The following is an 11,931-nucleotide window of genomic DNA, read 5'->3' on the forward strand; positions in this document are numbered from 1 at the left end:
TATTCTCCACTTCCATCCATGTTGTCGCAAAAGGTAGGAGGAGTTCCATCTCTCTCTCTCCCTTTCTTTCTTTCTTTCTTTCTTTCTTTCAAATGCAGGTTGATTTTATATATATATATATATATATAATAAATTTCAAATTTAATTATAAAATATTAAAAACTTTAAAACCATTGTAAAATCTCAGCAATAAACCATCATAACACCAGCACAGAAATAATCAAGTATATCAATGAAATAAAATGAGCATTCTAGAGACAAATGTATATATCTTTCTAACAATGTAATATATGGTTAAATCGATATTTGAAATCAATGGGGAAAATAAGGCTTATTCAACAAATAAGGGGCATAGACCACTATTACTTGAAATAAAACAAATATAGAGCCCTATTTCACACAGTTTACAAGAAATATTCAGGTGAATTAAAAATCAATATGTAGAATCTATGGAGTTTTAGGAGAAAATACAAATTAATATTTTTCTTACCCTGAAATAAAATATTCAAACCCAGAAGCTATAAAGTAAAATATTGACAATATGACTATATTAAACATTCAAGACTATACAGTAATATACATATAAAAAAGTTAAAGGACAAGTAATAGAATAGGAAGGTATTTGCAACACATCTAAAAAAGGATTAATGGTTTGTTTTGGGTTTTTTTAGGGAAAAAATTCTACAAACATTTAATCAGAAAATGGATAAAGAATACCAAAAAGTCACTTAAAGCTTTTTAAAAATAATAGAAATAGAGAAAACATACAAAAACAGATTTAGTTCCAACAAATAACAAAAGAACAATTAAAATAACACATCATCATCACAATCAGATTACTACACATTAAAAATATTGGTAATAGCAAGTATTGGCAACTGTGAAAGGAACCGGGTATTCATAGACTCTTTTTCTTCCTCTTCTTAAAGCAGTCCCTTTAGCATATTTTGCAGTGCTGGTTTGGTGGAGGTATATTCTATTAGCCTTCTTTCGTCTGGGAAGTTCCTTATTTCGCCTTCCATTTTAATTGAGAGCCTTGCTGGGTAGAGCAGTCTTGGTTGCAGGCCTTTGCTTTTCATTGTTTGGAATATTTCTTGCCATTCCATTCTGGTTTGCTGTGTCTCTGTTAAGAAGTGAACTGCTAGCTGTATCAGGGCTCCCTTATATGTTACTACCTCTTTCTTCCTTGCTGCCTTTAGGATTCTCTATTTGTCTTTGATATTTACCATTTTAATGATGATGTGTCTTGGAGTGGGCCTCATTGGGTTCCTCTTGAATGGGACCCTCTGTGCTTCCTGGACTTGTGTGACTTTTTTTCTCCTCAAATGAGGGAAGTTTTCCATCATTACTTTTTCAAACAGGTTCTCTATTCCTTCCTCATTCTCTTCTCCTTCTGCTATCCCTATTATACAGATATTGTTACGTTTCAGGTTTTCCTGCATTTCCATAAATGCCTCTTCATTCTTTTTTGAGTCTTTTTTCATTTGCTTGCTTTTTCTGGAAGCTTCTTTCTACCTTGTCTTCCAGCTCACTGATTTCTCTGCTTCATCAGCCTGCTTTTGATTCTTTCTACTGTGTTCTTCAATTCAGACATTGTATTCTTCATTTCCTCTTCCTATTGATTGTTTTTATGTCCTTTTTCATGCTCATATAGTTTGCAGTAAGTTCCTCATAGTTTTCCTGTAGTTTTTGGTAATTCTCTGAGCTACTGAGCTCATTTAACTTCCTTAGAACCATTATTTGGAACTCAATATCTGATAGTTTACTTGCCTCTATTTCATTTAGTTCTCTTTCTGGGGATTCCTCCTTTCCCTTTGAGTGCGAGGTATTTCTTTGTCTTCCCATTATTTGTGAGACTCTTCTTTTTTGTTTCTGCCCCTTAAGTTGATCTGTCTTGTTTTCCTGACTTTGTGGTGTGAACTTCTATAGTAGGAGACCAATGTTTTTTCTTTCTGGATCTCCGCCTGATGTCAGATTTCATCCTGTCCGACCTTAGGCAGTCTGAGACTTCCAGGAATCTACTGTCTGCAGCTTTCTCCTTCAGCTGTTAACCTAATCACTCTGCACTCAGAAGCCCACCTTAGACAGCTTAGGGTGGGGCAGAGTTCCTCCTGGGGGCGAGTTTATTGGATCCTCTCAAGCTGCAGCCATATGGGGGAGGAGTCAGCACCGGGATCCTGCCAGCTATTCTCTACATTCTCTCCCCAAAGCCTCCATCCCCAGTCTTTCCTCAAGTGTCTCCAGACCTCTCTGCACCCGCTTTAGCCAGGGATCTACTATCTGTGGCTGCCACTCTGCACTCAGCAGGCAGCTTAGACAGCACAAGTCGGGGTGGAATTCCACCTGGGGGCAGGGCTATTGGATCCTCTGATGTTGGTGATGCTCAGGGGGAGTGTTCTCTGCCTGAGCAAGATGGCTGCTGCCGCAAGGGGGATGAGTCAGCACCAAGATCTCACGGGCTACTCTCTCAGTTCTCTCCCCAAAGCCTCCTTCCCCAGTGTCTTCTCAGGTGTCTGTAGTCCACTCTGCCCCCGCCTTTGCTAGAGACCAGGGTAAGTGGCTGCAAATAAAAATTTATGTGTTGGCCCTTTAAACAGTTCTTTGCGTCTCCTGCCGCTTGTCTCTGGCAGAGAGCAACCCTGCGGCTTTTCACAGCTAGCTGTTGTCTGTGTACTTTTTGGGCTTTGGTGTTGTGGGCTAGAGATCCCTGCTTTTGGTTTAGATCCTGCTCTTCTCGGAGGGATCCAACTGGCCAGTTCAATATCCTTCTGGGGTTGCCACCTGTGGGCGCCCTGCCCGCCTTCTCAAGTTTCTACCACACTCCTTACCAGTTAGCGCTAAAGCTGATTCTTCTGTCTCCGAGGTTACAAGGCTCCTCTCACTATTGTTCAGTTGTTTGTTCCAGGTGATTTCTCCACAATTTAGTTGTAATTCCAGGTTGGCCCTGGGAGGAGGTCAGTGTGACTTCCACTCACTCCTCTGCCATCTTGATTCCACAATAGATTCACCGTCACTCCTTTCACTCATTCTCCACCCCCTGCCCCCATCAACCATCAGTTTGATCTCTGTTTTTATTAGTCTTGTTTTGCTTTCTTTGTTGGTTTGTTTTCTTTTTTTTAGATTCCACTTATAAGTGAAACTATATGGTATTTGTCTTTGTCTGTCTGATTTATTTCACTTAGTATAATACCCCCTAAGTTTATCCATGTTGTTGCAAATGACAAAATTTGATGCAGCCACTGTGGAAAACAACATGGAGATTTCTCAAAAAACTAAAAATAGATCTACCATAACCTAACAATTCCACTTGAGTATTCATGTGAAGAAAATGAAAATAATTTGAAAAGATATATGCACCCCTATGTCCATTGTAGGAAAATTTACAATAGCCAGGATACAGATGCAACCTAGGTGCCCTTCAATATATGAATGGATAAACAAGATCCTGTTCTTAAAAGTGCTTTTCAGCCACTCTATAGCCAGTGGCTTCTCACTGGCACTTGTGGTTCCAACTTCTTTTCACCCAGGTTCTATTCATCTTGCTGACTCCTTATCACCAACTCATCGCCACTGTGGTTTCAGAATCCTCACCCTCTATAATGAAGAGTAATTGTCTTTATTGACTATTCCCAAAATGCTCAGTTGGTGCAGGTCTTTAATAGGATCCATCCTTTTCAGGGGCATTTGTGAGTAAAACTAGAGAACATTTATTTTGTTATATTCTTAAGCACACTCGCCCCATTATTCTGTTACCATCTGATATGTAGATTAGCTGTTTCCAAATTATGCCTTTGAGGATAGCACTTCTGTAGTAATGTTTTGCTTAGGGAAATCTCTTTGGATAATACACTGCTCTTAGTTTTTTAGGTAAAATTTGAGAATATTCCTGACAATACATTAGACAATTTCCTTTATGCCTAAAAATAGCTGTCATCACAACTGCCAATCTATAAATGTTCAGATTTTCAAAGTACCTCCTGACCTCCTTACTGTGAATGACTATTTCTGGCACATCTTGATAACTCCTTAACCTCCTTATTTTTCTCATTCTTATTCATCTTTTCTGAATCAGGATTTTAAAATGAGCTAAGAGTCTCTGAAGCACCTGAGACTAACCATGAATTTAATGTATCTTTTCATTTAGTATAAATACTTACTGACTCATAGAACTACATCTCCCTGGATGTATTAATAAAAATCACATTTAATCTCAGACTCCTTTTGCTATCATTAATTGATTTTTTTCCTCTCTTACCTTTTGTTCTTAAGTCTCAACTGATCCAAAAATTTATCTTCAACTCTGGATTTTACAGCAAAATTAGATATGCCTTACTGGCTGTATTTTTCTTTGTCATAAGGATTGTAATTTATTGAACCATAATAACAATGTCTTCTAAAATAGTCACTCCCCTGTCAATCCTCACCAATTTACATACTTTCCCATTGCCATATATTTTCTTTCTAATTACCTCATGTGGACGATCGGAATTCTAATTCATTACACTGCTACAGCCAAAATGAAAAGCATAAATTCTGATACGTCATATTTTAAGCCAAAAGAACCTGCTAATAGACACTCTTAAAAAAGTGTTTCTGAGTCCCCAATTCTTGACTAAAGATCCACTCTGTATATTTCTTTACCATCAAGTATGTTTGCTAGTACAGTACTTATCACACTTCATTGCATTGTTACCATGTCCACTATGCATTAGACTGAGAGTGCTGTAAGAACAGAAACCATGCGGTCCTTTACTCTGATGAATCTCCAGTATATAGCACTATGCCTGGCCCACATAAGATGCCTAATAAATATTCCATAATACTTTTATCACTTTGCAACCACATGGAGGATATGGCTTCCTTTCCTATAAGAATTTCAGTAGTTACAATTATTGCACATGTTATACATTTATACAGAAATTTCTTCTCTAAAGTAAATTTAAAATCGTGAAAGATAAAGGAAGTGAAATGGAGGGCGCATATGTTACCAGAGTATAGAAGGAAAAGTCAAATACATATTTCAATATATAAAAATAATGTTTTTATAAAAGTATTTTTTCATGTATGTAAGTAAGTCCAAGCTAAAAACACATTTTTATAAGAAAAAAAGTATTATAAACTTTTGTCTAGGTTCCAAAGCCAGTTCATATTTTATGAAGCAAATGTGAAATGCTGACCATTGACAGTTAACAATAGTGAAGTAGAAGTAGCTTTTTCTTACCGTGTTTACCAGGTCCTGTGTGGGGTATTTAGCATGCATCTTCTTACTTTATTCTCCTAACAAACCATAAAATAAGTGTTATTATCTCTACAGTAGAGGTACTTGAGGTGTATAAATGCTAGTAACATGCCCACATTTGCCCAAACAGGAACGTGTAAGAAATTGTTTTCGTCTTGCAGATTTGTTTTGAATCCAGATCTGTATGATGCAAAGCCATTGCTCTTTCCATTGCAAAGCAATCATGTTATTATATCAATTATGAAAAAGCACAAAGAAAACTGAATAAAAATGCATTTTAACATATCTTAACAGTCATTTGATTATTAGACACACAAAAAAAGTTTATTGGAGGTAAATGAGTAGAAACAATACAATATAGTGAAATAGCTCTGAGCTGATCATCAGAATATGAGCCTAATGTAATCTCTGCCCTAACTAGCCGCATGAGCTTGTATAAGTCACATTACCTCTATGGCCTTAATATTTTGATATGTAAACATCATATGATTTTGATATGATCTGTATCCTAATTTGTTGTTCTGAAACCCTGCCATGAATACATATTCAATTCTAGCACCATAGATAGAAATTCCAAAGGCTTAACTTTGCTATCCAGTGTATCCAAATACCAGTTCACCAAAAAGCAAGCAATTGCAAAAGTAAAAATAATAAAAATTTTAATTTGTCAGCCATTTTCTACATTGTTAAGAGTTTACTATTTATATATTTATCATTTTTCTACTTCTTTCAAATAACTTAAAGATGACATCTTTGACTACTTCCCCAATGTACTGTTTATTTCAATAACCAGGAATAAAAGACTCCCAGTGATCTGCCCCCTCACTATATACTTCCCTAGCCTCATTTTTCATGTATCTTCCCAAAAATGTTCTCTCCATTCCATGGTCCAATGATATGGTTTCTTATTGCTTAGATGTATACTTTAGTCTTATCTTACCTCTTCCTGTGTAAGCTCAGGAGTCACTTCCTCTGAAAAACCCCCAGACTGAATTAAAATCTTTCTTCTGCACTTCCGTAGCATCTTCTGTTACTTCTAGTTGCAGCATTTAATAACATACATTTCCTTGTGTATCTGTCTAAGCTATAAGCTCTTGTTCTTAGCTCAGAATGTGATATACACTAGTTAATAAACATTTGAAATCCTCAATGAAATATCAGATGTTTAAACCCCTGTCATTATTTTTAGGTTTTTTATAGGCAAGAGGGCCACAGCAACAATCAAGTTATTGAAACACAGAAACCTCAAGTAGTAGTTCCACTTCCTGATGCTGGAGTCTATATTATTGAAGTTAGAGCATACAGTGAAGGAGGGGATGGAACGGCTAGTTCCCAAATCAGGGTACCATCATATTCAGGTAAGTTTGGACATACTAGGCTTAATTTCATGACCACCAAAAATGTCAATATGATAGAAACCTCATTAAAATTAATATGATAGATTGCAAGGTTCAGAGATTTTGAAGCATCTCTTTTTTCATTTTAATTGCCATATCATCCTCTGATTAATACAAACCATGGTAGTCTGCCCAAAACTGCAGAATTTCTAAAAATCCAGAAAAGAGATTACATTTTCACTTAATGTTCTTAGTTGTAAAACTCCCTTACCTTTCCTAGTCCTAAGCAGTAGTACCTTGTCTTTTGGGTTTTGAAATACTACTTTTAAACTGGTATTGCTATAGGTCGACATACCTATTTCTCTCTTTTCTTGACTAAATTTATCACTAGATAATGGAGAATGAGGGACTGGAAAGTTCAAAGGGGATGATTTCCAAAATTAAAATTTGATCATGTTTATTGATTTCAAAATAAATTATAAATTTTAGTGAGCATAATTTTTGTTGTTTTGGGTTTTTTCCAACTTTGACAAATAACATTGTATAAGTTTAAAGTATACACTGTGTTGATTTGATACACTTTATATTTTGCAAAATAATTACCACCATAACTTTAGTTAACACCTTCATCAAATCATTTAACTGCAATTTCTTTTTTATAGTGAAATAGAGAATATTTAAAATCTACTCTCTTAGCAACTTTCAAGTATATAGTATTGTTAACTAAAATCACCATGCTGTACATTAGATCCACAGAAATTATTCAAAAATTATAGTTGTTAGCAATATTAATAATTTCTAACTTTTACCGAGCCCTTATTCTATGTGGTATGGTGATAATTACACTACTTACATTATCTTATTTAAACTTAGTAATAATCATATGAGGTAGAAGATATTACATATTCATATTTTACAGATAAAATTAATTATCTTGCCTAAAATCACACTAAGTGGAAGAATCAGGATTCAAACCCAGATATGCTTGTCTCCAAGGCCACACATCTTCACCACTGCCATCATTATTATACCCGCAAGGGAAAACTGATTAAACGAAGGGAAGATTGCACAAATTTGCATAGTACTAAAGTAACCATTTCACTGAGGTGATCAAAATAGGAGGCAACAGATTTAATTAAAATGCAAATGTCTACCTGAGAAAATTTTAAGAAATTTTCATTAAAGCCTTGTAAAGTGCTTAATAAACATTTAATTACTGACTAATTATAAGCATTATTTATTGAGCAGTCATCCCCAAGCATTGTCAGCCTAAAAAGAAGTGCCAAGTGATATCCTATACGTCTCTGCATGTGTCTCTATTACATTCAAAATATTTATTTATTTCATTTAAGACTGGAAGTATTACATATAAATTTCTTTGATTCCACTAAGTGAGAAAGGAGATAAATGTAGGAAAGAAAATAAGAATATATACTGAAAATTTGAGGAAAAGAAAGTTGGCATAATTCTTATAAGTAAATTCTTGCATAAAAATACAGATGAGATGAAGGGATATTAGTGGGACAATTGATAAAAACTTGAATAATGTCTGTAGATTAAGTAATATTATGGCAACATTAATTTCTTATTTTTTATTATACTGTACTATATAAGAAAATATCTTATTTTTAGAAACTATACACAAATGTATTTAGGGGTATAATTCCAAAATTGAGTGGTAGACTTTATTACTAATCTATCATTAAGGTTTTAACCAAGGTCAATTATATCTACAATTTACTCTCAACTGGTTCAGAAAAGAAAGTATGTATTTATAGAGAGAATAATAAAACAAAAATAATAAAACATAAACATTTAAGGAACCATTATGAATTATATTTGTTCTATTCCTATAACTTTTTGGTACATCTAAAATTTTTTCAAAAGATAAAATTAAAAGTAAAAACACAAAATTCAGGAAATCTGACTTTTTCAGAAATTCAGATAAAAATATGTAAGAAAATATGTTGTGGCCACACAAAAATTAATATACTTTATAATTCATTTATGAAAGCATAGTTTCAAGAGCAAGAAAGGTAATAATGTAGAGACATTGATTAGTTCACAATCAGTCTGTTTAAATCTGAATGTTTTACCTTGAAGAGCACTTTTGAAGACTAAAGATTATTTTGAAAAGTGAAAGAGATGACAACACTCTTTGCTTCATAATCTCAAATTGCTAATAACAACAAAAGAGCTCTTACTGAGCCATATACTTATGGTCTTGGTATTATACTAGGTATTTTCCATATGTTGTCTTATCTTTATAGCAACCTCATGAGTTAGTAGTTTATTATTCTTTAACCGTCCAAGGTTTCTTCCATACTCTAACAACACCAAATTCTAAAGTAAATTCATCTGAATTAGGTAAACCCCAAGTTGGAAGTACTTATAAAGACCTTGATTCTCCCATTTATATTTTAATTAAATAAAAACTTCTATTTCATAAAAACCAAAAAGGTCAACTTCCATGTTTTAGTTAAAATACTTTGTTCAGTGCAACCATTTCCTGGGTTTCCATAAAGTGAAAACTCATACTATTGTGTATCTTAGACCATAAAACATGAGCAGTGATTGGTTTCATCCTTATTTTTCAAAAACTAAAAGACTAAGCAGGTGAATGACTTGCTCAAGTGAAATATCTAGTTAATTTCACAGCTGGGACTAGAACGTAGTTCAATGTTTTTGTTGCTTTGTGTTTTGTTTTGTGTTATTAATCCAAAATAATATGTTTTTGTTTTGTGGATTTTTTGTGAAATTTGAGATATAGACTCCATTTATCATTCTGCAAGTAAGATGTTTTTATGAGATACCATGTAAGTTAATTTAAAAAGGACACAGCCACTCCCAAATAAATAGAGAGGATGTTTTCAGTTTTTATTTATTAAGTATACACATAGCATTCTACAAGGCTTTGTCATCATGCCATTCTCTACAAGTCACAATATATGTAACATTCTCTAATGTATTGATTCATAGGTTTTAGTAGTGCTTTTGCTGTAAAAATTTTCAAAGCAAAGATTTGTTACTTTTGTATGTGTGTGGCTTACCAAACAAATGATTCTTCAGCTCTTAAGTAAACATCTAAAAAATAAATTTGACTCTATTTTTATAATTAAAATCACACCCAATATCCTGTAATACTTACTCTGGCCAGAGAGTATACCTTGACAGAAGAATAATTCCAAAATTGAATGGTAGATTTTATTACTAATCTATCATTAAGATTTTAACCAAGGTCAATCACTGTTTTAAGAGAGGCAATATAAAAGAGTATCTGATTCCACAAATCCCTAGCTCAGTGACTTTATGCTAGTTTTATAATCTTTCTAAGCCCAGTTCCCTCATCTGCAACAAGGGGATAAATAATAGTACCTAATGCATAGCAGTGTTGTGAGGATCAAATGAGATAATATGTATAAAGGGCTTAGCATACTGCATGGCATGTAGTAAGCATTCATTAGTATAAATTACGATGAAGACACTTCAGAAGAGTTTTGGCTTGAAAATCCATTCCTGAGGTTAGATCTAAGGGTAGTATTTAGTTTGTGATTATGCAGAGCAGTCAAAACTACTTCAGATCAATCAATCCAGGTCAGTCAGTACTATCAAACAATCACCTTGTACATTAACTGCATATAGTGCTTTGGTCTCAAGAAGGAAGGACTTCTTTAAGTAAGAGTGATGAAAGATAGCTCTCCTTTGCCAACTTTGGTATGAGAATGCAGAATTTAAGCATACTCAACTAAAATGTCAACTCAGTCTAGGACCTTTAAATAAATTAAATGATATGTTGTTATTATTAAATTGAAAAATTGGCTAAAGTAATTAAATTTTAAATTCTTATTGCCACAAATCTTTATAAATTATTTTTGTCCATACCCTCAACTATTCACTATAGAAATTCTTTTATTATTCACATGTGCAATGTGGGATGTTTTCCCTCAGTGCATCATTGGTGGCACTTAAAATCTCTTTAGATGCATTTGGTAGACATGGCATTGCTTTCCTAACACAGCACTCCCAAATTTTGGGAACCCCAGACAATGTCTTGTTTCATAAATACTAGAAACACTCTCATCAGAAACAAGACCAATGTTGCACTCATTTATCTTATGTATCTAAGAACAACTCTTTCCCACCTCAAGTAAAACCAAAATAACTTGCTCTCTCTACTGCTTCTTTTTTTTCCACAGGTGGAAAAATCACTAGTGCTCAGTCAACCCTCCACACGCTCTCCACATCTTCATCATCAGTAACGTTGCTCTTGGCTTTGATGATTCCTTCAACCTCTTGGTGAAAACTGCAGACTTAATTTGCTTTTATTTGCTTTTCCTTAATAATAGCAGTGAATAGTGTAGTGTAAGTGGAGACCCAGGACACCAAGATGAGCTTTAATGACTTGGGACAACACATGGTGCACTTACAGGAGGCTGGGGGGGAATGTTACTCATTCATCAGGTTTTTCTTTGTTTTTTGTTAATAGAAAGGACAATTCTTGGTCCAATAAAAATATGCAGATTGTTCGTAATGATTATTTTTAAGCAAATGTAATTTCTGTCAAATGTATTCTTTACTTTTTTATATGTTGGAATTTGACTTTATAACTAATGACTTTAAGTGTGTGCCATCCATTTGTTAAGTGGTTTATAGCAGATATGTTTCAAACACAAATACAAAATTAAGAATAAAAAGTTTGGTTGTGACTCCAAATCTATTCTTTTTCATTTTCCCTTTGACCGATATTTCAATTGACAAAATGGCAGGAGATATGAAAAATACTTAAGTTGTGTGGTCCATTATAGGATAAGTACACAAAAGTATTCTCAAAAAATACTGTATGATTACATAGTGAAATAGCAAAATTTGTCGATATGCTATTCTATGTGCATCCCTAGAGCAAGTTATTAGGGTAGGGAATAAGCCATTTATATTAGTGCGAGATAAATAGAAAGTGAGTCCAAATGAATCTAAATGATGTTGTTTTTCATCAAGTACGATGTTATGTAGCTGCAAATATAGTAAATGTTTATTTTTAATAATGAAAGATAGTTTAAAGTCACAAAAATATGATTATTAAAACTGCAGTCACTGACTTGCTGCGAAGGATGCTAACTTGTAAATGACAGGCACAGCTGATAGACACAGCTTCCCATTTCCCCACCTACTGCCAAAATACAGGTTGAATTAGGTCCAAGGTTTTCTTCTTATTGCAAATAATTTAAAGGACAATGAAAAATTGTTCTGCAAATAATTATCTGTGTGTACAGTCTATACATTAAAATGGTTCAAGTATAACAAATAAATTTTCATTTTTAAAGACAATTCTATGTATCACATATCACTTATAAAATC

The 11,931-nt window shown here is 33.9% G+C and overlaps 1 protein-coding gene across 1 annotated transcript in view; it reads left to right on the forward strand.

Annotated features, from left to right (window-relative positions):
* CNTN5 (contactin 5) overlaps positions 1-10,876 on the forward strand; it is a 480,323-nt gene extending 469,447 nt beyond the window's left edge. Inside the window, exons 22-23 of the mRNA XM_054592597.1 lie at positions 6,429-6,597; positions 10,773-10,876. Of these exons, the coding sequence (XP_054448572.1) occupies positions 6,429-6,597; positions 10,773-10,876 (273 nt within the window). The remainder of the gene's footprint in view (positions 1-6,428; positions 6,598-10,772) is intronic.
* Positions 10,877-11,931: the final 1,055 nt, after the last annotated feature.

The sequence above is a fragment of the Pteronotus mesoamericanus genome, unplaced genomic scaffold, assembly GCF_021234165.1.
Source record: "Pteronotus mesoamericanus isolate MK-2021 breed Mesoamerican mustached bat unplaced genomic scaffold, CSHL_Meso_final scaffold_36, whole genome shotgun sequence".
NCBI classification, from domain to species: domain Eukaryota; kingdom Metazoa; phylum Chordata; class Mammalia; order Chiroptera; family Mormoopidae; genus Pteronotus; species Pteronotus mesoamericanus.